Below are 27341 nucleotides of genomic sequence, written 5' to 3'. Positions count from 1 at the left end.
AACATTCATACATGTGTGTATGTGTGTGTACTTTGGTTCTTGAGGAACAGTATTGGGAAAAATCCCTGCTGTTCATTCAGAGTGATTAATTTATTACGGGTTAATGAATCGGAAATAACATCAGCATCTGGATTATACTCACCAGCTATAATATATACATCAACAACATATCGTGTCTGCAGAGTGTGTGATTGTACGAGAGAGAAACAGAGAGAGAGAGAGAGAGATAGACAGAGAGAGAGAGAGAGAGAGAGGGAGAGAGAGAGAGTTTTATTAGGCTCATAACTCTTCAAACTCTAGAGGAAGCTGTGCGCATTAAAGCTGAAGGCCAGCTCTCTGCACACTGCAGCCTAATCTGAAACAGCTCAAATGGGAGTTGAGAATATGCTGCTGAATATTCGTGAGATGCCACAACATCACAACACTGTAACCACTCATTTGAGGGTTTTGAGGAGCTGCAGGGACACTGCTTTGCTTTGGTGCATGTGTGACCTTCTGATTTTCTTGTGAAATTATTCACATAAGTCCATATTAAATGAAAACAACAATAACTCAAATTCTAAATGTAAATTTGAGCCCCTAAAGGGCTAAAGATATACCTGTTTTGACGAGGACATGCCCATTAATGCCAGCGTGACTACATCCTGGAAAGGAAATACTGTTTTAAGTGATGACACTAATTGAACTTACTCTAATGGTTCCATAAAAGACTCGAAAGCTCCTGATCAGAAAGCATATAATGTATGCATACAATACACTGTGCTCTACCCCGTGGCTCCGCTCATATTTGCCCTGAGCTCAGCAGAAAATGAAGAAAGGCCATGTTAAATAATGAAATTGCGACATCTAGGGGTCAAATAGTGAAATGGAAAACGCATGAACCTGCAGACACACATGATATGTTTACATATTTGGCATTTAAATGTATTTTAAAATACCAAATACACAACTAATAAATGTATCAAAGTAAACTACAAAATACAGCAGCCACATGTATCAAAATAAACGACTGTATTTTTGTAAATACATTTTTAATGATTAAAAATCACAACATAGAATTTAACTATTCTATACTATGTTCCTTCTGATTTCTTTTTTTGTGAATCATTGTTTGTATTTTGTAATAGGCATTCTTTTGTTGTCGTGGCCATTTGTTATTTCATCAGATTTAGTGTTCAGCATCGCATATTTACATTTACAAGGCATGAGCAAGGCAAGTAAAATATTGTTACACGTTTTTATCAAAACTACTTTAGTTAATAAATACGCAACTGCAAGTTATTTCGACATGTAATGTATTTAATGCGACGAAGAGTAGTTTGTATTGACTACAAAAAGACTACAACGCGAAGGACTCTGGGTAAGTAAGTCCACCTTTGCCCCTAGTGACGTCATCTCTATGTCCACGGTACGTCCCTTACGTGTTAACGTCGCGGCAAGCTTCGCTCCAGTAGTAGAGAAGTACAGATGTCAGTGTAGAGCAAACGTCTGCTGTTAGCTTCTTTCAGCGTCAGTCAGACTGAACAGAGACGCGCCAACACTGCACAATGTAAGTATTTATTTCAGCGTATGCTGATTACAAAAGTCAAACAGAGATAACTAATATTAACAGGAGTCTGTTGTTGATGTCAGTGCTAGCTTCTCTGTGTGTTGGAGTAGCTCACTGGATGTCAGTTAACAAATACTAATAGCGTGGTGTGTTTAACTTCACAACAGATGTATTTTGCATGTTTAAATTAAGTTAAATACAAGTATTTCTGTCTAGCATAGTGTTTTTTGTTTGTTTTTTTACCTTTGTTTGCTTGCAACGGTATAGTGTCGTGGTTTGGTAGAGGAGCTAACGTTAGCTTCATTGCTATCAACATGAATATGTCACCATTCAATTCTCTCATTTATTAGATAGATAGATAGATACTTTATTCATCTCACAGAGAAATTCACAGTTCAGCAGCTCCAGAATATGTTACAAAATAGAAACATAAGAGGCATGCAAGTCTATGTACAGTCTAAATATAAACTGAAACATATGTATAAAAAAAGAAAAAAAATATAAAAAATATAAAGACGTTTAAAAAGAATGAAATGTGTGCTTGCGTGTATGTGTCATGTATGATGCAGGTTGAAGAGTCTGATAGCATGGGGGGGGAATGATCTCCTCAGTCTTTCTGTGGAGCAAGAGCTAAACAGAAAATGATTTACTATCCTGGAGTTCTTAATCATTTTTTTGATATCATGTGCGTCTACCCTGAGACCATAAACATAAACCGTATTCCTCTTTCACTTACAGATGTTACAGATGCAATTTCTAACTCAGTGTTTCCCAATCCTGGTCCTTGGGGACCCCTGCCCTGCATGTAAAATTCAAATAGTCAGCACATCATCAAGTTCTGCAAAAGCCTGACAACCCACTCATTTGATCAGGTGTGTTGGAGCAGGGAAAAATCTAAAACATGCAGGACCGGGGTCCCTGAGGACCAGGATTGGGAAATACTGATCTAACCGATACCTTGTTGTCAAGAAATAAACTCGTAATTCAAAATTCAATTCGACACATATCTAGTCATTTGAGGTAAATGGTAACAATTTCATTGCATATTGCCATCTAGGGTATTTTGGGTTGATTCCTACATGACTTGCTTGTATTTTGTCTCAAATACACATCTGCCAAAAGAAGGGACACTACAACAATTGTGAGTCAGCTTATATGGTACACTTAACTTAATACAAAACAACACATAAAAACCCAGCAACAATAAAAATAACCCTAATGCAGTATGTTAATCGATTTGTTTTTTTGGTCTAGTGTTTTATTTTAACAAACCAAAATTATTAAGTTGTTAATGATTTATTTGTGATATGGAGCAAAGGAATAATGTTATAATATAGCAAAAATATTAACATTTAACAATATTTTCACATTATAATAACTGGATATAATTACTTATAATAACTGGGAATATGTCCAATGCATTATCTCTGTGTCTAAATATACTTTGAGTTTAATTTTTGCACCAAATTGAATTTATAGGGACATTTCTGCAATCAAAAGATTCAGCAGGTGCAGAGGGAGGTTTATAGATGTTACAGATGAATAGATGGAGCAGTATTGGGAAAAATAGATAAAATGTGTCCTCGATGAAACAGTTGTTGAGCAGCTTTTAAGTAGATCAAAGTCACAGAAGGGATAGACTTGGCTATGTATATTATAGCACACCCTAGGACTTAGTGGTGTTATATATTGTGTAACTATAAGATCATGTGCGTTGATTGTGTCATACTCATTTAACAGAGACCTTCTGTTCACAGCCGTAATTACCATCATGGGGGCACTGATATCTCGATGGAAGGTATGTGGATTACTGAAAAATAAGAGGCACACATATAAGAACATTTTTTGAAATGGAGCCGTTAACGCTGCAAAATGAAACAGAATTAATTAGAAATAAACCATAATATAGCAGTTATGAGAAGTTGGTATAGCTTTCAGAAAATCTTAATAAACATTTTACAACAGCAATTACAACTACTTTATTTTACCTTTTTACTATATCATTAGTGCATAACAATATTCTGCACGATAAACAAACATTATCAAGAGTTTTTGCTTCAAAGGTCCAGTGTGTATAAAAATCTGACACACTTGGGGGGTGTTCAGCTGGAACTTTTAAAGGCAAGCAGTTTTTTTCTTTAATTGTACTGAAAGAAGGATTTGTATATTGTTTATATTGGACGACAACAATATTTTTGAGATAATTTGTGTTTGTTAGCTGTCCACACACTGATTCCTGTACCCAGGCTAGATGGAATACATATGCTATTTTTGGACATACTAGAGAAGTCAAAGGTTAAGCAAGGTCACCTGACACATAGGCAGCAAGAGAGGGATAAAGCAATAGAAAGAGAAACCCGTGTATCTACCCCTTTTTTATGTTTTAATTTTTCAGACAGAGAGAAGGAAGTATATACACACTGGGATATTCATAGGTACAGATGTAGAGAATTGTGATTCGCTTTGGTTTATATGTTCACGCAAGTCGAGGGTTGGCTGTTAACTGAGAGATCAATTATGTGTTAAGTTCCTAATGATTTACTGATGTTTATCCTCAATCAAGACAAAGCCAACCACAGTGGAGCAACTGGAGATCCTGGACAAGGTACTGGTTAAACACTGTATAATTTAAGCACAGTTAATATTTCTATAAGTCCAGTTTGCAGATTGATATTTTTTTAATGGATAGTATTTTATTTATTTACTTAACTCTAACTGAATCATCTGATCGTTTGAGAACTGCTGCACTGTTTACATAATCTTTGACCTCCTTGCTTCCCTTGTAGGAGATTAAAGAGCTGGAAGAGTTCAGAGCCAAAAACCAACGTCTGCGAAAGGTGAAATTGCCAAACATCAACAACAATGCGTTGTCGTTTCATATTCTTCATCACTGTAATTGTGGGACTCTGTCTGCAGCTGTGGGTCGGCCGGTTGCTTCTCTACTCGTCAGTCCTTTACCTCCTGACCTCTCTGGTTGTTTACTGCCTCTACCTGCCTGAGCAATGGTTGCACAGACTGGCCATGGCGCTGCCTTTCTTCATATACCCTGTGCTGTGAGTGCCCATGTTGTTTGCTAAGATCCTTCTTAATCTTGTACAAATGTGTCACTATTTGTATGTTTGGTATTTTTGCATTTTATTTGATTATGGTTGTGAAAACATTTTCACTTGGCTTCTTTTTCTTTTCCACCAGGGTGTGGTTTCTCAGGAAATTACTGATTTTCCTCTTTTACAAACGCACAGAGAGAAACAGTAAGTTGACAGTCTGTATCTGCTCATCTGTCTAATCATTTAACATCTAACAATATAAGATCTTTGTCGAAGTTACCAAATTGCATTCCTTGAATTTTGGAAAACTCTATTTTCGTACATTTGTTACGGTAGTAAACTGTTTTGTTGTATCACGTTGAACAGTATCATTTGAAACTACATTGATTATTGCCTTTCATTAAAAGCAGTAATCGATTAATCAGCACTGTAAAAATACAATATCTCTAATAAACCTTGATGGTAATAATAGTACAAACCAGTGAACCTATTAATTTATGTGTCCACCACCTTTAAATATGTCTGTCAAAATAGATTTTCAGGGATTGATTGAGGATCAACTGGGATGACTAAAGTTCATGTTTCTGTTTTTCAGATGATAAACTAGAAGATTTAAAGGATTTCAAGAGAAAGATTGTAAGCTTTCAATTTGTCAACATTTCATTTAAGAGTCATTGTTGTGACTGAGTCTTAACTAAGTGACCACAACTCATTCTGCGTATTACAACGTACGTTTCTGTGGTTTGTGTTTGCAGCTGGAAGAAGTCATGGAGACAGAGACATATAAAAATGCCAAACTCATCCTGGAGCGCTTTGATCCTGAATCTAGGAGGAGGGCTGTGAGTGCTGTTGTGTACTTTAGTTTTTGTTGCAGCTGTATGTTTATGTTGTAAAAGTTGTGTGTTTAATCAATCTGTTGTTTAACTGAGTTAGCTTTGTTTGCTGTTGTTTGTAGGAGCTGGAGTTGACTCCAGTGCTTCCTCAGATGCTTCCCAGGGCAGGGCAAGGTGTGACACACTTCATATACTAGACATACACATCAGAAAGCAAAAGCATTACATTTTAAGGTTAGAATGGTTGTGTTGTATGGGCCAGAGTTTCACCCAGAGCTACACTGAGGTTAAAAGTATCACTGCGTCTGTAAACGATCAATCCTGTAATGATTCTCTCTCCTCTATGCAGAGCTCAGACAACGGGTTGCAATTAGACCCATGCCAATGGGTACATCAATGGGTACACCAATGGGTACACCACTGGCTGCACCAATGGGTACACCACTGGCTGCACCAATGGCTACACCAATGGGTGCACCAGTTGCCATGGCAATGACTCCACTACCTGTAGCAAGGACCCCATTAGGACCAGGGGGCACACCTGTGGGTAAGGGGAGATGCAGAGATATTTACTATGAAGTATATTTTCCAGTAAATGTTACAAGTGGGCGGCCTATGGCCAAGTGGAGTCACTGGAGGGTCGTTGTTTACAACCCTGAGCAAGGTACTCAATCCTCATTGCTTCTCCATGTGGTCCTCAGTGTCTGTCCACTGCTCCTGGTTTCTTGGAAAGTTTCTTGTAGGTAAAAAAAAAAAAAATGCAGAGGAGTAAAATTTCCCCACAGGGATTTAGAAAGTTAAAATGTCAAATCTCAAGCTGCTGTCCGATCACAGCAAGTGACTGGAGTTGGTTTACATTGATTTACATTTGATGGATTTTATTCAGACAGTTTCTGGGTGTGTGAAAGGTGAACAATGTCAGAGAATCAGGTCTGGACATTTTCTGGAATGAGAAAGTAGTTTTTGTGGTCTCTATGAACTTGGGCATCCAGGTCATGATCATAGTTCTAAGTCAAAGGCAGCTAAATTGGACTACAAATCCAGGTACCTTTGACTTCTTTTAGACATTAGTATGTCTTTATTACAAGTTGCTCTCCTGACAGAACCTATCCCTCTCTCAGCTCCAGGAGGACCACCCGAGAGATCTGCTCTGTCTCCCTCAGTTCTACAAGGGGCAGTACCCAGGATCCACTGCTCTCCAATACCAGGAGTGGGTAAGTTGTAACGTTACAACAGTCATCATAAATTTCAGGCTACTTGGGTTGAAACGGTAAATCTATTCAGAGCATATAGTTCCTTACCGTTTGGACTGTTTCTGCAGGCATGCACCCTCCAGGTCCTCCACTAGCAAGACCTATTCTCCCCAGAGACAGAGGAGCTGTAGATCGAGTCATTGAGTACCTGGTAGGGGACGGACCGCAGAACAGGTAAAGACCCTTTTTCTGCCTTTCATGCTCACGATAACTAGATACATTTAATAAGTCATGATGATTTAAGTCCAACATGTCAAGGGTCAACCTCAATGTGAAATTATCATTTACTGCAAAAGCCCTTTGTGGCCTTTATTCAATGCTATTATTCAGGTACAAAAGGGGAGATTTCATACAGCTTGATTGATAGAGGAATGCAGCCATGAGGTGGTAATTCTACTTAAGATGTAAAGCACTTTGTGGACTGGCGTAGTCATTTATTGGTTGTGTGTTGTTCAGAAATTGTCAAACCAGGTCTACTACAGGTGTATAGGATTGTGAAGTGATAGCAATAGCAATTTAGCCCTCTAGCCTTTACAAAGTCACATAACTCTTGAATCAAATTGTCTCTCTGCCTCTATTCCACTTTCTGTCCTACAGATACGCATTAATCTGCCAGCAGTGTTTTTCTCACAATGGCATGGCTCTGAAAGAAGAGTTTGAATACTTGGGTAAGGACACAAACTCACTAGAATTATACTGTCATGGGGTTCTATCTGTTACATTCAAACCATTGTCACCCGAGTCTTGCACTGCCTTGCTGCTTTCTCGCACTGCTCACAGGAAGTGATTTGTTTTATGCCAAGACAAATGTAGGCAACAGCAACACGGTATTAGTAGAGACAGACGGCTGAAAACAGGTTGGTGTGTGACAGAAAACACGCTTAGGTGCCCACGAAAAGATTCAGAAGTTAATTCTACTCCTCAAAATTTGACCGAGTAAATGTTTCTTGTCCATGTCTGCCCCTGTGTTGCTGGTGTATACACATGAATGCTCCCTCAGTCAGGTCTGATAGCATTGCTTGACAGTGCCTGCTTTCAGATAAAGGAAGCAACTTTTAAATATTTCATGGTTTTTGTTCACAAGGCCAACAGAGGCAGAATAATAACATAAACAACACCAAAAGTTACGGATTGTAACTTTGTACTGCAAAGGGGATTCACACATTTTGGAAATGTCCTCACTTCACACAATTATATATTTGTCTCGGTCCCTCTCCCTGCAGCATTTCGTTGTGCATATTGCTACTTCCTGAATCCGGCTAGGAAGACGCGTCCTCAGGCTCCAAGGCTTCCAGAGTTCAGCTTTGAGAGGAGACTTCGGTCAGAATCACATTCACCTGGACCAAGACTGCGTTCTGCAACAGACACAGAGGAGAGTGCGCCCCCCTCTGGAGGTACAGACAAGCACACACAAGCAGCAAACCAAAACTCTTTAAGTTTGTCTTTAAGTTCAGGACTTAGAACTGATTCATAGAATAAAAATCAGACATTGTTTGAGTGAAAAATAAATATCTGAAAACATAGGAAAGTAAATCAGGTCTGATGAATCACATGATAACCTCTCATGATAAATTGCTTCTTAGTAGAGTGCTTCACTTAACCATCTCATTTGTTTGTGTTTGATTATTTTCTTAACTTAAATGATGCCAACATTTATCCCTTTGTCTTTTATGAAAAAGAGCCAGCAGATACAACTGGAAGGGAGTTTATGATGAGCGCGACCATCTCTATTGTTCTCATTATTTTTTAACCAAGTGAAACAGTTAAAAAGTTGTACCCAGTAAACAGTTTTTACTGGGTACAGTCACCTTTTAATGATTATTGTCATTGTTGTCCAACAAGATTCAACTAGTAGGAAGGAAATATAAACATATTAATTTCCCTGTTGGCATTTAAATAATTGGTAAATATAGATCTAGTAAATAGGGGGTATCATTTGAAAATTGAGTTCCAAAAGAATTTGTAGTAGGGCTGCAACTAACGATTATTTTATAATCGATTAATCTGAGGATTAATTGAATTCAAACCTGTCTTGTTTTGTCTGCAAATCAAAGTCTTAATGATTTCTTTGGTATATGAAGCGAAGAAAGTGGAACATATTCACATTTAAGAAGCTGACCAAAAATAGAACTTGTTTTAATCATAAAAAAATAAAAATAAACCAATGAATCCACTATAAAATTACGATTCAATGACGATTAATTTATTAATTGATTAATCGATGAATCGTTGCAACCCTAGTGTAGAAGTAGAAGCAACAAGATCTGAGCATGTTTTTAGTTCCCTCAACAGTGTCAATTGGTGAAATTCCTCTTTCATCAAAGTTCCACTGCTCATTTCTAGTGTAGCGTCACAGAGACCAGTAGAGGTGTAACTGTGTGGTCTTGCCTCTAGCCAAGGCTCCAGCTCCATGGAATCTGGTCCACAGCTTCTCCACTTTCCAGATCCAGCGTCCAAAGAACCCCCAGACCCGACCTCCGCAGAGTCCAGGTTCCCCAGCCCCTCCTCTTTGTGCAATGTCTGATCTGGCTTAATTAGAACTGATTTAATCAATTTGATTTCTCTTGAATGGGTCAGTTTTATTCACTGTAGAGTCCATAACATTGTAGAATGCAGGCATGTAACTTCACCCAAATTGCTAATTAATCGAACTAAAACAACCATGGAAACGGTTTGTATTTTCTTACAATTTAAGCAAACGACAATGATTGAAAATCAAAATTCCTTACTCTTCTCTTAAAAAAATTCATGTTTCTGTTGACAGTTAATCTCATATTGTCTGAGTTGCCTTGTTTTATGATAAATTCTAACAAATGCCAAAAAATATTTAGGTCTTCCTCAAATTAGTTAAATTTTATATAATTTTCACCAAGCCAAAATTGAGAGTACACTACAGTACAATTTTATGTCTGAACCCTCCTTGTTCAGATGGGATCTATTTCTCAAGGGGAGCTTGAGTAATTTTATTATGAACACAATTTTTTGCCTCATACTTTTTTACTCACTTGTCCCAGGTTTAGTTATAGTGTCGTATGTACTGTCCGTGCTAAGGCACTGATTGTTTTCACATCTAAACTTCAGTTCAGAAAGTTTGACTCATAATGAACCAGTCTCCCCCTGGAATATCATTCCTGTCTGAATGCAGCTCAGATTTTTCTTCTGATCACTTAAATAATCGATCAGGTTTTTTGAATAATGGTTAAATGAGTTGCTGATTTATAGCCTGTGCTGTCTGCACTGTGCAAGATCCCAGCAGACTGGCTTTCACTGAAAACACGACTGTTAACGGGGACACAGGAAAAACAGATTTTAGCCACTTATGAAAGGCTCCCCTAAAGAAATAAATGACTTCTTAAGTGTAAAGCATCTTAATTTGACAGCCTCTGCCGACAGGAAAATTAAGTTTGTGTTGCTCCATAAAACACTTACTCTCATTACCAACAAAACTAACCAAACAAACAGTAGACTGGTAGCTCCTGTGCCCCCACAATCTAACAACACTGATTTTCTCTATGGCCTTTGGTGTGGGGAGTGAGTGTTTTACAAAATGGAACAGACTTCAGTTTCCAGTTAGAAAAGACTGTATAATGTCAAGATAAAACGGCTAACTTATTCATAAGCTTGTGACACTTAATATGGTGTAGATTAAGTCGATTAAGTGGTTTGGAACTGTGCACCTTGATCTGGTGTGTTGGCTCTGTAAGCAGGATAAGTCAATCAAGTCGCTTCATAACAGCTCGAGACAGTGCAGCTCGCCAACAAATTCCACAAAGTGACAAAAAAACGAAGAAAAGTCAGCATTCTGTGTTGTTTCTTCTTGGCAAGTGGCTGTTTATCACAAGAAGAAGACGACAAGCTTTGTTTGAGGAAAGACTGCAGGCTGCACAGAAAAACACGGCTGATGTTCTGTGATGATTCCCTGCTAACAAATCAATCCACTGCAATATGTGTTTGCTACCCCAGTGGAAGGATGCCAAAATGTGGCACGGCAGAGATTGTTTACACTGGTATTCTCCTCAAAAACGCACATAATTGCATGATGCACCAAACTGAATTGAACTGTACTGCTTCGTGGAAACCGGGCTTAGGTGAGGAGGGTGTGCATAGCACAATCAGCCTTGACTTCAACTCATATAATCACATCATACAATCAATCATGTATAACATCAGTGTCTCTGGCAATGTTGATCAGTTCAAATTCTCTGTATTGTGAAAACTGTATTGTCAGTGGTGGCAGCTTTTCTGTTCTTCTCCTTCCAATGCTGCACATTTCTCTGATCTCTTGCTGATTTTAACTCACAATCATTTTATTGTGTTCTAAATCATTCTAATTATGTTTGATACCTTCTCCCAACGTCTTCTGTCTCTTTGCTGATTGCTGTTATTCTGTCTTACCGATATCATCTCTCTTTAGATGAGAAAGAAATGGAAGAAGATGCAGAATCCACTAAAGAAGTAGTGAATGAAAGTCAGTCAGAGGAGCAGCTGCATCAGCAGGAGGAGGAAGAGTTAAATCAGGAGGAGGAAGAGGAGGAGGAAGAAGAGGAGATGGTAGAGGAGACACACCGCGCCCCTTATGAGACAGAGTCTCGACCAGCGTAGGTGCGGGACATCCAGAAGAGGATGATCAGGGGTGTCTGATCAATGTGTCCATGCTAAAGGTGTTGTTGTTGTTGGCCATGACAGACGGGTGACATTTAAAGCAAGACAAATGGACTAGGATAGTTTGATCTGATCTTTCGTCCTTGTAACCAAAAACCAATTTCAACTGCAATTTAGTTATTCATCACAAAAAGACCAACATAGGTAAGACTCTGAGGAGATTATTCTTTACAAATATTTAATATTCAATATTGCTTGATTCATGCCAACATAGCATGGCCTTGACACTTTGACTGGCTCCCTGCAAACATGTTGATGATTGTAGTTTTAATCCTAAGGCTGATCCTCAGTAGTATGTTTACTAATGCTCCTCTGTATGTCATTACATGGTGACAATCTGACTTAGTTTTAATATTTTAAGATTCACATAGGTTTTTTTTAGGTTTTAAGTTGCTGGCTGTTATATAATGTTAATGAAAAGTGTTATGATTTTAGATGGACAAACTCACAATGAAATCTAAATTTCTTCCTGGAACCTTATTTTCACTCCACTAGTTCTCACTGAGGTTAAGGAGAAACAAAGTGCATTTAAAAACAAACCTTGAGTGAATCAGGACATGCTCAGTTGTGTTTACAGTATACGGATACAAGTTTCAAGGTTTGGCTGTAGCTTTTTTCTCTTCCTAGTTTTAATCCCTCAGTCAGACTTTTCGCCTAAAACTTTTACTCCCAAGCACTGATGCTTGCACATATTTTATTGTAATTTCTTGAGTGTTTCTTTTTTATATATATTTGAGCGCCTTCTCTCTGACCAGACGGGCTTTAAATTATATACTAACAATCAACTGCAGTGTGTGCATTTGGAGCAAATGCACTGCAGTTGTGCATAAATCACCAGTAGCACTGTGTCCATAGATAGCACAGTCAAACAGTCCAAATCAGAGGGGGGGAAGTATAGTATAGAAGGCATTTATGGATAAGTGGCAGCAACATTGGGATCTAGTAAGAGATGTTTACTCTGTGCTTGAGTGTGGTGACAATGGTCAGGGTACAATGTGGCTGGATAATGTAGGAGTCTTTTAAATCCAGAAGATGGCAGTGGTGTAACATCATGGATGCAAACTGCTGTGAAACCACATGGAAGAAGGATGACCGTAGCAAAAAGAAACTAGCTTCTAGAAATGGGTACATTGACTATTGTGTTTACGCTTTTATTGTATTACAAAAGTTATAGAACAAATATCAATTTATTTTAGCCATGTTAAATGTCCTACATGCTCATGCATCTGTCTGGCACACTATGCTGATCTCTCTGCTTCAACCAAACAAAAAAATGAAGCCATCCACTGTTGACACAAAACAGACAAGTGTGTGTAGGGCAGAGTTGTTTATGTTTTAAGACTAATTTCCTAATAACAATTATAATGATCTTTATTTATATGGCACTTTTCACAAAGTGCATTCAAAATGAAGTAAGGTATCAGCTTTGAAGCACTGGGGGTAATGCTGCTGGTTGTGGTTGTGTAGAATGAGTCAGGATGAGTTTGCTTTCCTCATCAAGTTTTTGTTTTGCACTTTTATAAAAAAGAAAAAATTTTTTATTTCAGATGTGTTTTTTACCTGAGCTAATTATTACCTTGAGTGCATCAATGTTGATGGACATCACTGAGTGTGAAGCCACTGAATTAACTGTGACAAACATATCAGAACAAAATGGAGCTACAACTGCCATTTTCTCTATTTGGTCATTGCCACTCTTGATTCTACAGGTGATTTTTTTATATGCCAAATGCATCGTTGTTTTATCTGAATTCTCTGACATGAATTGCACTGATTTTCTGTTTGTATTTATTTGGCCATATTTTGTTTTAACCTGTAGTTCAAGCATTGCGCCACTGTTTATCCGGAACTTCCACACTTGGGTTCTGTAGCGTCAGGAAGATTAGCAGGTATAGAAATACCAACATGATAGCTGTGGTGCCATCATGACATTTGCCTGGGTTGCTGCTGATATATTCATTATATCCCCTGATATACCCCTTTGTCGAAGACCCAGAAGCAAAGATTGGTGCTGTGAACAGCACAAGTATCCTTGTTTTTACACATGCACCCACAAAATATGTCCATGTTTCTTTTTAGTGTTTGACCTCTCAAAACCTGCAGCAACCCAGAATCCTTTGGCAAAGATTTGTCAGAAGGATTTTAGACTCTGAATCAGTACCGGGCAGGATTGGATTAATGTTATTTGTTGAGGAAAGACCATGCTGTGGATTACATGTCACCTGCCACCACAGCTTTACATTTGATTTTATTCCAATTGTTTCCTTGCATGAGGCCCCTGTCTCTCTAGCAACAGCAAATGGTTGCATCATGGCACCTTTACCACCTCACTATTGTGTTTAGCTGGTACATTCCTGCCAGTGCTCCTGTCAAGTGCAGGCATAGTACGTCTAATAAAGTTCTTATAACAACAAAATAAAACAATTGCACTTTCATGATTCCAAAATGCGTTATTGTCCATGTCCGTTTCACTCATCACAATAAACGAAAGGAAACTTGTGTGAATGACAAATCCACTATTATACCACTTCAAATGTCTTAATTAAATAATAATTTTTATTTTTCACCCTATTTCACAACTACACAATTTGAAATAGACATACAAAAGACACCAATGTTCAGCGCAATATCAGTTCATTGAACATCACTGTATTATTCAGTGGTCTTGTTGCTCAACTAAAGAAAACAGCTGCAAAATAAATGAAGTTGCCTTCAGCTGGTTGGTGTAAACACATGCAGTAACGTCAAGTCAAATGTTATGGAATTTCAACAATCTTGCTCTGTTATATCACTTAAAGCTGCACAAAAACATTCCTCATCAGCTTTAATCCTGTGACAATGAACCAATTACACCGTTTTGATATCAGGTACAGACACAGGGGAAAGATCTCTGCACATAAAGTCTAATCTAAACTACCTAAAACCGAGTGTTAACAGAAAAAGCCAGAGCCACCGTACTTTTTCAAGGACCAGCACATCAGCTTTGAAGTGGCTTTCTTGGCTCCACATTCACCAGTAACATTGTGTTAAAAAGAAAAAAAAAAAGAAAAAGGGTACAACAGAGTAAAGAGGAATTCACATGCGTCAGTGACAAAGTCCCTGACCCATGAATATCTGAAGTGTTTTTCTTTTTATGAATCAACACTTGCGATCTAAAATTTACACCACATTTCACAACCTTAATACATAAATATAAATGAGACATTTAAAAGTCAGTTGAGTGTCAGGCCAAACACAACAATAAAACTTCCAGACAGGAAATAATCTTGGCGGCACTCAAAGACCAAGACAGTGTTATTATCATTGGCAGTAATTTCACTCAGAGTGATTGCAGCAATAAAACACTGTAGAAAAACAAGAACAATAGACAAGTGGTTAGTGGTAAAAATAACTTCAAGTATGACCCATGTAGATCAACAGACTCATGCCTTTCAGATAGACGCCTGGACTTTCTCCTCACTTTCCAGTTTAAATCCACAAACATGGACATTTGAAGCTGACACCAGAGCGAGAGACGAGACGAGTCAGCTCAAAGTGTGTCCACCTGTGTCTGAGAGACAGAGGGAGAAAGCAACAAAACAAACACAACCTGGACCTGTCTAATGATGGAAACTTGTCTTCTCATGCGTCTCCCCAAATGACAATGCTTTTTTTTTCTGATATCACACGCATTCCTTCATGGGTCAGGGGCCCTACAGCGTGTTGAGCTCAATGAGCCTTCCAGCAAAGACAGCGAGTGTCCCAATGATGCACACAGCCATGAAGACACAGAGCAGGATGTGGTCCAAAACCATGGCGACAAACTTCCACTCCTCCGCCGCCTGGGATAAGATGAGACGATCAGAAATCAGTTCTCAATCAGTCATGTTGTCGGAGCTTTGACTTTGAAAGTGCATGTTCAGTTTCATTAATAAGTGACACTGACTGATGGTACAATTCTGATCCAGTGATAGAGTCTGTCAACTGTTTAGCACTGCCTTGGTTTACCTTGATAAAAACACTATGGATGATGTTTTGATAAGCATTATCAAGAATGGTCATGTTGGTTGCTTATTGACTGTTGCTGATGTGACGTGTTTAGCTTGATGCATGCCAATCTCAGTGTCACAGCTGGTGGCTGTTCTTTGCCACTGGTCTGACCATCATTGGTGATGGGTCCCAGGCCTTGTAGATCAGATATTAATGGGAGATTTTGACCAATAACAGGGCGAGGGCGCTCCTATTGGTTGTTCTAGTCTAACTACTCTGCATACAAGTCCTCTCTGTGGCCTGGTTGTTATTTCAGCACCAGCAAATTTCTACACTGCAAAGAAACCTAAAAAAGTAAAGAGTCTACAAGAGAATGGACAACAGATGCAACAAAGCACGTCAGTATGAGCAGAGAGTTTCAAAGATGAGAGATTGTCTTGCGTCACCTGTCACGCATGAAATGAGTGTGTCTGACAGACACCTGCAACAATCCCAAAACATTAGTATTTCAATGACCCAAGAATGAAACAATTTCTCTGGTGGTGACGTCTTACATTGTTTGATTCCTCGTCTGATTTCATGGTCTCAGCGATGTATTTCACCCCTTCAATGGCGGTGCGAACGTCTGGGTTTTTAATGATAGGAGACTGGTAGGTGACACTCGTGGGGGTGGGGTTTCCTGCAGAAGAGAAAGCAAGGACAGGTTGTAGCTAACATCGCGAGTATTCTCTGAGTACACTGTCTTAATACTCCTGTTATTGACTGTTTTAATTTGTGTGTTTGTTACTTGTCTGTTACATTAACAGGTCAGTAGTCTAGAAAATGTTCCTCCGTAATCATTCATTTAGCGGTGCAGTCTTGCCTGAGATGTCAGAAATGTCCATGTCAGTGGGGAACAGTGTCTTCTGTCTGATCTCCTGACTTGGACGCTTCATTGTTGAGAAGAACATCAAGTTGGGAATGGTTTCAATGAAGACCTAAAACAGGTAGATGCAGCCCCTGGTTACATTCCTGTCAAATGCATCAGTCATGTACAACAACAGTGGGATAAAAAAAAAAGACGAACCTTGCGGATCCACGCAGGCATGGTGTGTGTGCTGGGTGAGCGGTGATGCGTGTTAATGACGATGACGGTGATGATGATGGAGGCGATGACAAACACCATTGTGAAAAGCATGTATTTCCCTATGAGAGGAACAGCACTGGAGGTGGAGGGTATAAGCTCCACGATGACCAGCAGGAAGACAGTCAGAGACAGCAAGACAGAGATGGAGAGAGTCATCTTTTCACCTGGACACACACAAAGACAGAGGTTTACATTGCACGTCGTAAAGCCCAAGCCTTGCATGTGCAGTTTTGCAAATACATACTAACTGGTGCCCCAAAAAGCATCTACATACATTCCAAAAAATACACATTTAACACTGATTTACTTTATATTAAATTCATTTTTCCTCCAAATCCTAACATGAGCTACATACCAGAGTCAGTAGGCAGGTAGAAGACCAGGCCAGTGAGAAAAGAAAACAGCATACAGGGAATGATGACATTGACAATGAAATAAAGAGGCAATCGCAACATCAGGAAATGGTAGGTGATGTCCAGGTATGGTGTGTCGGGACAGCAGGTGTAGAAAACCCAGTGTTTCCAGCTCCTGCAGTCCTTTAACACCCACTCTCCCGACTCCATGAAGTTACTGGTGTCTGGTCGATCACTGTCCTAAAAGAAAGAGAAGAAGAAAATGATGCAGCGGTGATCATTTGTGCTAATCTGTCACATTTCATTTCAAAAATAACACTCACTGGGTTGATGACGACCAGCAGTCCATCATACGTCCAGGTTCCCAGCTTCATGCTACAGTTCTGCAGGTCGAAGGGGAAATGGAGGACAATGATCTCACAGTAGCTCTTAAAGATGGCAGGAGGGTTCCATGTAATTAGGCCAGTGTACTCCAGCAGGACTTTAGTTTCGTGGATGATGGCAAAGTCACCATCAGCACTGCAGTGGAGAAGAAGAAGAAGAATAGGAAATGAGCAGCATGACATGTCAGCACAGCTGTAAATGTAACGTGTTCATCTGACTATATACAAGCAGGGAACGTGTGTGTACTTGTTGTATAGCACCAGGTCAGGTTTCCATATATCAGTTGAAGGTATTCTGATTTTTTTAATGCCTCCATAATCGTCTGGATTCCACTTCAGGTTCACATCTATCCATTGCTAAGGGGGAAAAAAGAAATTAGATGTACAAATTCATCTACTGTATATTAATCATTTTATTTGAATTCATAATGAATTACATTTCTGACTCCATTTGAATGTGTAATTTCGATTTTGTGCTGTGCTATATAAAAGGTAATTATTAAGTATTATTATGATAATTGCATTTTAAAGTATTTTTTTATTTGATATGTCTTTGTTTTTTGAAAGTAGTTCCTTGTTCTATTCTATTCTGTAGACACACAATTATAACAGGCTGATTTGATTTTACTGTGTTAGTGACAAAAAACAGTAAAAGGAGCCAGTGAAGTAAATAAATTATAATTATTGTAAGCTATTTGCCACTGTTATTGTGGTGGAAAGTACAATATATTTTCAAAGAAATAAAGACAGGGAAGGTAGAGTCATAATAGTCAATATTCTAAAAACCACAGGTCATAAAAAACATTAACCAACTCAACAGCAGGCTGTAATTTATTTGTTATTATTATATTATTTTATTCTCTTTTCAGTAACAATCACATTTACCACATTTACCTGTTTAAGGCGGACATTACTGGTCACAATCTGGTTAACTTCATCCTGGAGAAAAGTAGAAAAAGACAAAACATGTTATTGTAGGAATACAGAAAAATGATATTTAGCATGTTGAAACTGTAAAAGCAGAGGCAACGTTTCCCTCTGTTCCTCTGTCACGTCAAAGTTGGGGCGCGCGCGCGCGCAGGCGCTCTCTAATCAACGGTGGACTTAATTAGCGTCAGGTGTGTTCTCTGTCGCGTGGTCTCAGAGGACAGTAAACCACCTTGTTTCGAATTGAAATGAACGAACACAAGACTGAAAACAAAGATAAAACATTGAGGTAACAACACATTTTTATTCAAACTGTAATTTTAATGGAACTAAAAATGGCCCAAGTTATAAGGCTTCTGTTTGTTTGTCTGCTTGTTCACTAGCTAGCTACGAAGTGTGGGAAAAGTGGACGCTGCAGAGAAGACGAGAAGAACTTTCCAGCTTTTAAAAGAGGTTCAGACTCGTCAACGGAGCTGTCAAGAATGGATTCGAGCGGTGAAGGCGCAGAAGGAGAGCTACAAATAGTAAGGGCGTCATTGTTTTTTTGCATTGAGCTGTTTGTGGCTGTTGTGCGTTTGGTTGTGACTTGTCGATTGATATGTGCCGTGTGCAAAGACAACAGGCCTCACGCAAGAACCAGAAATTAACCAGATTTATCACATGCATAATTTCCTTAGTTATAAATTGTATTAAAATCAATCAGTGAATCTGTCTTTTACATTAGACATGATTCAACAGGTAAAGCACATGTGTTTGCTGATTACATTAATGATGGCTCAGTTCATGTAACTCAACACTGTGACAGTAAGCACCATGAAACCGAGGAAACTAAATGGAACAAATAGTCTGCCGTTAAACAGCCCGCTGCATAATTATTATGAAGCAATTGCTATGTTATTCTACAAGTCAACTTATAACTCAGACTTTCATAATGCACATGAACACTACTTTTACACCTCGCTTCCCTTTGACCCTCCCTCCTTTGTTGATATCAGTTGTCTTCCTGTGGCAAGGCGTTCTTTTTTTAGAACACATTTTCATATCAAAACAATTCCTCTTTATTTTCGTATCAGAATGACTCACAGGCGACATTAGATTCTAAAGCAGAGCGGTTGCTGACGTTCCCTGTCACTTGCCTGAAGTTTATATATTTTAATTCCATTGCCCTCTGAAAAGAGCAGACTTTTTCTTTGTGAATCCTCAAATCAAGACTTAAATTTAGTTTGCACTCTTTGATGCAATTTTCAGGAAGAACACATAGGGCAGGAAGTAAGCGTAGACTTGTATGTTTTTTTTTTAATGGGGCCTGTAGGATAATTTACTATTCACATCTGTCATCTATACACTTAGAAGCACTTTGCTGAATCTGATTTGCCATATGAAAAACTGAAGAAAAACATTTAAGATAAAACAGTTCTTGCATGAGAGATCCATTGTCGAGGGCATCACTTGTGCCGTGCTTAAAGGGCATCTTTTCTGTATTGACTGACAAGGTTGTCGGTGCATTGCTTTATGTGATCATTGGTTGAGAAAAAGGTAAATATTGTCATCATTCACTTACTAGTCAAAGAGTCACTTGCATCCCTGAAAGGCATCTTCATTGACCAAAGCTACCAGATGCAGGAGGAGAGCTATGAATGATAACAGCTGCTTTTTATATTTTTAAATGTGCTGTTTCTGGTTTTGGGCCACCGTGCCATCGCTGAACGTAAAAAGTTGCTTTAATAATAATAATAATAATAATAATAATAATAATAATAACGCTTCTGTCACTTGTCGTCTTGTTGCTTTGCGCTCTTATTCTCACACGTCAGATTGTTGTGCATTGTCTTGGCTGTCATATCATCATGTGGTATAAAAGCTGTGACTTTGTTTGCATTTGACATTTCAATATTGATATTCTTTGAATGTATTGCAGAATTGACCACTAGGAAGAAATGCACATCTTCTGTTATTTCACATCACTTGGTCACTAAATAACCATGATCCTTTTCTGTGACACTAACAAAGTTCTCTGACCTCCCTTCAGTTTTAGTTTTTTTTATTTATTTCAGTATCTAATACTGTGACGTAACTTCATATTGTTGTGAGCCATTGGTTGTGGATTTTTCTCTTGTAGGTGGGACTTTCTGGTTCCACAATGTTGTTTTGGTTTATAATTTCAGGCTTTATATAGCATACCTGGTATCTAATACAACCTAGTTCTCAAATTTCTTGATAAAACCAGCTTTATCTGATAAACCTAGCATGGTCGGCTGCCTTAACACAATATTGAATAGCTTGTCTGTAGCTGCGAACACTCATTCTGTTTAAGCCATGCAATATGATGAAAACATTTATGTATAAAAATATTTTTTCCACCTGTAGTTTCATATCTTGCAGTACATACATCAGTAATGTAACACACTGCAGTATTTTTTGTTTTACAGATTATAACGGATTATAGTGTTGAAAGTAATGAAAAGTTAATGAAAAAGTAAACACCAATCCACTGAACTGCAATAAGCCATGTGCAAAGTAGTACATTTCAAACATGAGCAAGGAAGGGCTGCTAAATTACAGTAAAAACTGTTATATTTTTGTCTTGGTGAGTAACAAAGTTACTGTTTTGTTGTTGTTTAACTTGTGTAGATTAACCCGGGAAGCACAATGGCCTGATGCTTTAATTTATTATAAATTACCTTTTTTGTTTTTGCCTATACTAAATCTCTCACTTTCACTTACCACACTGATGAGCTGTATGAGCTGCAGTCCCACTGTGACCACAACGGCTTCACTGAAGTGGTCAACGGGACGAACCACCTTGTTGTACCCATTAAAGAGGGTTTTTACCAGACGAGTCTCATCTTCTGAGCATATTACTGGACCTTGGACACACAAAGATGTACAAAACATTGGTCAGGCATTCAGACTTTATTTTGTTGTAGTCTTCACTCGATGAATAGCACAACAGGTCAGCGAACATCCACTGACTGATCAAGAACAACAAGAAAATACCTACTTGATGGCCGTGTAGACATAAATTACGCACCTAAATTTTATTGTTATAATATCTGTAGTCACTAATCTATAATTGTACACCTGTAAACTCTTCTACTTGCATTCACTGCACATTTAAATTTGGTCTTACTGTGACCGAGGTAACATAGTGAGTACAACATGTATCCTGCTCATGCCAGTATCCTCATAAATGTCCTTCACACCGGAACTGAAATCACAGCTGAAGCAAGTTTGAAGCCAAGAGATCACTTACAACTGTGATTCACACACTTGAAACTGCTGGCCTATGATTAGTAACATGAGGCCTTTACTGTGACTCAGTGGGAAAGGGAGAGAAAGAGAGAGAGACGGGGACAGGCAGACGCAGACAGATCAACAGCAACAGCGGTCGAGTGAGTGACATTTCACATTGGTGAAAAGCCTCGACACTGAATGTCCCGTGCATGTGTTGTCTAAGCACCGTGATCAAATGTGTTTCTGTATAAGTCATTGGAATGAACCTAATCAGAGTGCAAAGAGGGTGTTGGAGAAAACCAGACCAGGCCAATCCACTTGACACAAAGTCTGGATCAGTTACAGTTTAGAATAGATAACTTGCATTTAACACCTCTTCATACAAAAAGCTGTATTTTTTAACATACCTATAATGTTCTTGTGATATACTTATTAGGGCAGCACAATATATGAAAATATGTCTTTATCACATCAATTTAAACAAAATACAGACCCAAAGACTGCTTGGAGTGTGATTAACCTTTATTGTTCCTTGTGAGTTTTGTTTGGCCAACTATTTGCCTTTTTGGTAAATTATTGTTTTTTTGTTTCTTCTTTTCTCCAAACATTGTAGCCTAGCACACTTAGCTCTGTATTTAAATACCCTGTTCCTAACGCAGCACCCCTATACCCCAACTTGGTGGGCAGGAAAATCAGTAGAAAATTGCTTTGACCAGTTGACTGCTATAAGAGACATCAGTTTATGGAATTTGTAATTGTTTCAAATTGAACATGTTTTTGGAATGTAAATAAATAAAATGTTTTCTTTTTTTTCAGTTTTTGCACAGATTCATTCACTGTCTGAGTCTGTTAGTCCGGGTGAACCCAAAGCAGAAAGACATGAACTCACCTTACTAAAGTATTTGTTTATTTATTGCAAGTCATCATCATAGCAGTAGTCAATACCGATCAACCACTGACACTTGAAGATGTTTGTCTGCATTCAGTTTAACATTTATCATTTATAAGTGAAATTGCCATACAAGTACTTTAACCATGCCAACATGTCTTTGTCAGTCATGTGTTGGCACTATCACTGTCTTATTACAGCAGGCATGTCCAAAGCCAATTGCGGCCCAGATTTTGTAAGGCCCGCAGCTTTGGTTTTATAATGTATTATTTATGGCAGGGAGGGACTTGGACAAAAAAATCGCCCTTGGTCACGTGTCACCCCCATTAGCTCAGCTGGTAAGGAGTTGCTCTTTGAAACCAGAGTCCTGGGTGTGAAACTGACCTGTGACAGATGGCTATATGCACTCATCTCATATTATGTTATTTGACTCCACATGTGAAAGTTGTTTTTTTTTTTTTTTTTCACTCCTGCGTGGCTTAGATTTGGTTACATTGCCATTCAAAAATGATAATTGTGACAATGAAAATTCTATTTTTATAAAACATTTACAAACATTTTTAATTTTGCATGGCCTAATGATGTTTTTACATGAATCATAAAACGTTGTCATAATATGACACAGCAGATTAGCACAGTGCTACAGCCACATAGTGTGCCAAGTTCTTTGCATACATCCTTTGCATGTTATGTCTGGAATCTGCTGTTGATCCAACCTCAGCCTGAACTGAGCACATGCAGATCCTGTTTCATTTAGCCAGCAAGAGCAGAGATGAAGGAAAAACAAAGAAACACAGGTTAGCACAACTAGTATATATAGTTTACTGCGTTAACTTCCATTCATTTGGAAAGTTGAACCAAAATTGTATCCATAACAAAACCATTTAAAGCTTAACCCGGTCTTTTACCTAACCCTTAATTCACATCTTGACTCTAAACTTTATCACTTCCTCAGAAATTAAGATTCTGCTTCATTAGGACCAGGCTTTGCCCCTCCTGAGCACCACTGGTCCTGAGGAGGTTGGTGTTTTTCCACAAGAAAAGGTCTTTAAAGAAGTAACAAGGTTGCACACATACACACAGTATGTCAGTTTGCTTTCATGTTTGGGATCTTTCTCGACAATCAGTATTGGGACCATTGCTGTGTACAGGTGTTGATATATACATCCATGGCCTCTGACATCGTCTCTGTCTGCCTCTCTGTTGCTGCTTGCCTGTGTGTCTGTTGTCCTGCTTGCATGCTTTGATCTGGCCTCATACAAAAATAGAAGGGAGGTGGGACAGAGGAACCACTTGGAGTTGTCAATCTATGCCTACTACTGACTCGGCATGATACTGAAGTGCCACTGATGCCTTGAAGGTGAAACACAAGAGAATCTTTCAAAAAGGAGAATCTCATCTGTGCGTCCATAACTCTATAGTATGTTCACTTGTAGCAGTTTGCAATGGATATCATTGTGTTTACTTGATGATGCAAAACTTCCTAAATTTGTAAATAATAATTTTAAATTGTGAAATATCCTGAAAGTGTGAAACTCTTACATATCTTATCATATAATAGTTGTGCATTGTGATGTACGACACTTGATAGTTTTAAGTATTGTACCTCAAATTTAATTACCATGATTGTCAAACTCTGTTTAATCGTCAGGTGATTTCATATTTATCATGATAATGAATCATTACTGAGTGACGTTCATTTTTACAGGGCCCAGCTGTGTAGTACCTTTTCTTGACAACCAATAAAAGGTAATACACACTTCACAATGCTATCACATCTTATTAATATAATGCAGATGTGAACAGGGCACATGTTGGCATTCTCTATATTTACCTCATTCCTTTGTATTATATATTTCAATGTCTATGGTATAGTGAGATTGAGTATTAGTTGGTTGTAGATTTCATTGATTGTAGTTTTACATTTACATTTGTGAGTTCTTTATGTGTTTGACACAATGGCAAAGGTAGACGTGACCTCATGAGTAACTTTCAAATAAACAGAAGATCTTCATTGTAAAAGAAGACAAAAACTAATACATTTGGCAATTTCCCCTTTTGAAAGAGAAATATGGTGGTAAAGCTATGCTGTCTAAGGGTCTTGATTTATTCAGCCTGAGACAGTGCAATGTTTTGAGGCTGAATAGTCTGTTTGATACACTGGCATACAAGCTTCAGCCAGTAAATATATTTTCAAAGTTAACACATGGCATCTGGGAATAAAGTCCCTCAAATGATTTATTAAGCTCCATTTTTACTGCACATTTGCAGTGATGCAGATAATGTCCAAATGGCTGCGTATAGGCAGCATCCATTTCGCCTGACGTGCCACCTCTATCTGGCCATCCCATCAATTTGTCACCACTGCTTTATGTACCAGTTCTCAGATGACTGAATTAGAAACGATAAATACAATTAAAAGACTGTAATCTCTATGATGCAGGCACTGTGTGCAAAACAGGATTCTAAAGCTGGAGTGATTAAAAAAAGAAGTTTGAAATGGTCAAAGCTTTGCATATAGATGAAACAAATACAATACAGCAGGGTTACTTGAGTCTGTCAATTACAGTTGTAATGTTGTATCTGAGGACAAATAACCTTCTCAGTGAGTAGATCATGTAAATAATTAAGTGTTGCATGTTTTCAAACATTAAAGCCATGGTCTTCATTTGCTTTTTCACATTGTCATACTGTCTTTTCAAAGCAGAGCTTTTAGCATACGTGAACATGTGTATACAGTTTAGGGATCGGAGAATAAAGTCACACACCGGTATATTTTTAGAAAGCTAAGAAAAGGACACAGAAATATGGATTCCTTACAAAGCTTCAGAAATGTTGTCAGACTGTCCACTACTTGAAAGGTCACATATGTAGTTTACCCAAGAGACATTGTGTCCATCAACAGGCATGTGTTCTGGCCATGTGTCCTTGGACAAAGACACTTATCCATACCTGCCCATTGGTTGTAAATCACTCTTGAGGAGAAACCAGTGAATGTCTTAAATTTAAATCCAGAAAGGAATGCTGACAATGCAGAGCTACTTTTTTTTTTTTTTTTTAGGGAATCATGACAACACACTATTCAACAGGTGCTCTGCACTAAAAGCAACACGGTGGCTAACATATTTGGAGATTGCTTTATGGAAGTAAGAATACTGTATCCAAGGATTCTTCAAAGATACATTAAAAAGTCATCATACAACACACCCACACACACATACATATATATATATATATATATATATATGTATATATATGTGTTGTATGATGACTTTTTAATAGCTTAAAAGAGTACAAGCATATGGTATTATGTTTGTCTTTAAAAAAAAAAAAAAAAAAAAAAAAAAAATAGACCCTAAGGATCAATGACACACACACACACACAAAATGGAAAACTTACCGGCAAATAAACTTAGAATCCATGCCAGACAAATCTGGATCCTGGAAAGATTCATATCTGCACCAGACCTTGGTCAAATCAGCCCTGATTGACCAATTAATCGCTCACAAGCAAACCTATTCACAGACCTGACTCAGAAAGCAGACATATGTGCTAATGCAGTACCAGTCACTCTGGAGTCTCAGTAAGTAGTGGAGTGGTGGGTCAGCCAGTATGTGAACTGTGAGCTCTTGTTTCTCATGGCGATCTCCATTCCACCTCCCCCACCCAACAACATCCGAACCTCTCAACACACTTCAAGGCACAAGAGACAGCTGGGAGTCTGTGTGTGTGTGTTGAAAATACTCAAATCAACACTAGCCTGTACTGTTAACTTTTACAAATTGTTGTTGAAGGAGCTTTTTTCTTAACACAGAGTTAAAAGAAGGTGACGTGTTGCCATTCCATGGGAATTTACTCTGCATTGCAACATAAAGACTTTTGAATCTGAGATATGATGTGTAACACAGCACATGCCAACTATCCCCGTTACAGAGATGCCAGTACAGAATGGTGAGGCAGAATAAAAGGCACAACACACTTGCATTGGGCAAACTGCTGTCATCATGACTAGTGACATTTTATATTGTAAAGATGAGCAGAGATGGCAGTGAGAGGTATAAAGAGTGTATGCATGGGAAAAGAAGGAAAGGCAAAACCGATGGACGGACAGAGCCAGAGAGGACAGCTGAGAGTGGTCACTGATGGAATGACAAACATGTCTACACAATCTGCTACCCTGTAACACACACACCCACACCCACAAATCAGTACTCACCACCCTGGCAGCATGCATGCCATGGCAGGAAATTCACGAGTATGTGTATCTTACTGAGCAACTGACCAGTTCCTCAGTATGATGCAAACAGAACAAAGATTAGGTAACATCTCCAATTACTTCCATAGTCCACAGTCCATAAGTGATTTATATTGTTGTATTTACATTTGATGGTGGGGGTCATAAATACAACATAAAGGACATGTTTTTTGCAGTTTCAAAAGGAAAGATAAAGTTATAATATAGAATTCTGTCTGATTTTATAAAAGAAGTCTAGATGGTTGGGGAAATATCAAATAGCTAGAACCTGTGTAAGCACATTGTTTTGTTGTCTATCAAGACCAACTTAACAGTAGGATGTGTATGGGGCAAGGAAATCTAAAATGATATTTTGGCTTCAAAATTGCACTAAATCATATTGCAATTTTGATTAATTGTTCAGCCCTTCTTAAGACTACCACAATACTGTATTTGTTTAATAAAACCCCAGAGAAGCTTTAAGTTCCATTTGTAAGATTAAACATCTTAACATAATCATAACGGTTAACTTAGCCTGTCCTCACTTTTGATGTAGTATCGTTTACTTCACTTAAGGCACTTTGATAGTGATGCATATTAGATGACGAGCTGAGAGGCAGGAACACACTTTGGCAGACGGTGGCAACAGGAAAAAACACATGCTGGAACTTGCAGTAAGGTAATGAGAGATGGCAGACTTCACCCCATTCACGCAACAAGAATCTGGCCTTTATGTGTCCACTCCAAATCAGAAGGTTGCATGTTCAAATCCTGTCATGGTCAAAATTCTTGGTAAATGTACATAAACATGTGCCTGGTGCGTGTGTCCATCACAAATTCAAACAAGCCTCTGTCGGCCTCTGTCGCTCATATTGGCAAGT

General features: G+C 38.4%; 2 protein-coding genes across 3 annotated transcripts; one reads left to right on the top strand and one right to left on the bottom strand.

The window, feature by feature from the left end:
- Positions 1-1400: 1400 nt before the first annotated feature.
- lnpk (lunapark, ER junction formation factor) lies at positions 1401-13792 on the top strand. 2 transcript variants are annotated; one of them, XM_058650831.1, is made up of 16 exons: positions 1490-1549; positions 3307-3347; positions 4113-4154; positions 4336-4386; positions 4466-4602; positions 4742-4800; positions 5192-5232; positions 5352-5435; positions 5552-5603; positions 5779-5976; positions 6551-6643; positions 6751-6856; positions 7280-7350; positions 7906-8076; positions 9077-9172; positions 11097-13792. In XM_058650831.1, the coding sequence occupies exons 2-16, from the start codon at positions 3321-3323 to the stop codon at positions 11282-11284; spliced, it is 1416 nt and encodes a 471-aa protein (XP_058506814.1). In that variant the 5' UTR covers positions 1490-1549; positions 3307-3320; the 3' UTR covers positions 11285-13792. The 2 variants fall into 2 exon arrangements, with proteins under 2 accessions (XP_058506813.1, XP_058506814.1); XM_058650830.1 differs by lacking the exon at positions 9077-9172 and having other exon boundaries at positions 1401-1549.
- Positions 13793-13872: 80 nt separating this feature from the next.
- Positions 13873-25824, bottom strand: chrna1 (cholinergic receptor, nicotinic, alpha 1 (muscle)). Its single transcript, XM_058650829.1, has 10 exons — positions 25626-25824; positions 20827-20969; positions 18070-18114; positions 17423-17532; positions 17116-17311; positions 16795-17032; positions 16380-16603; positions 16176-16290; positions 15868-15992; positions 13873-15165 (listed from the first exon to the last, which is right to left on the bottom strand). The coding sequence occupies exons 1-10, from the start codon at positions 25678-25680 to the stop codon at positions 15037-15039; spliced, it is 1380 nt and encodes a 459-aa protein (XP_058506812.1). The 5' UTR covers positions 25681-25824; the 3' UTR covers positions 13873-15036.
- Positions 25825-27341: the final 1517 nt, after the last annotated feature.

Source organism: Solea solea, chromosome 15, assembly GCF_958295425.1.
Source record: "Solea solea chromosome 15, fSolSol10.1, whole genome shotgun sequence".
NCBI lineage: Eukaryota > Metazoa > Chordata > Actinopteri > Pleuronectiformes > Soleidae > Solea > Solea solea.
The sequence above is the reverse complement of the archived record's forward strand: the minus strand, read 5'-3'. Positions and strand labels throughout refer to the sequence as shown.

Excerpts from the sequence above, each read along its gene's own strand:
- lnpk (XM_058650831.1), top strand. The coding sequence starts at position 3,321 with ATGGGGGCACTGATATCTCGATGGAAG. Across the intron at positions 4,387-4,465 it reads AAAACCAACGTCTGCGAAAG|CTGTGGGTCGGCCGGTTGCT; the intron begins GTGAAATTGCCA and ends CTCTGTCTGCAG. Across the intron at positions 5,604-5,778 it reads GCTTCCCAGGGCAGGGCAAG|AGCTCAGACAACGGGTTGCA; the intron begins GTGTGACACACT and ends TCCTCTATGCAG.
- chrna1 (XM_058650829.1), bottom strand. The coding sequence starts at position 25,680 with ATGAATCTTTCCAGGATCCAGATTTGTCTGGCATGGATTCTAAGTTTA. Across the intron at positions 16,291-16,379 it reads TGCCTGCGTGGATCCGCAAG|GTCTTCATTGAAACCATTCC; the intron begins GTTCGTCTTTTT and ends TACCTGTTTTAG. Across the intron at positions 15,993-16,175 it reads GGACATTTCTGACATCTCAG|GAAACCCCACCCCCACGAGT; the intron begins GCAAGACTGCAC and ends TCTCTTCTGCAG.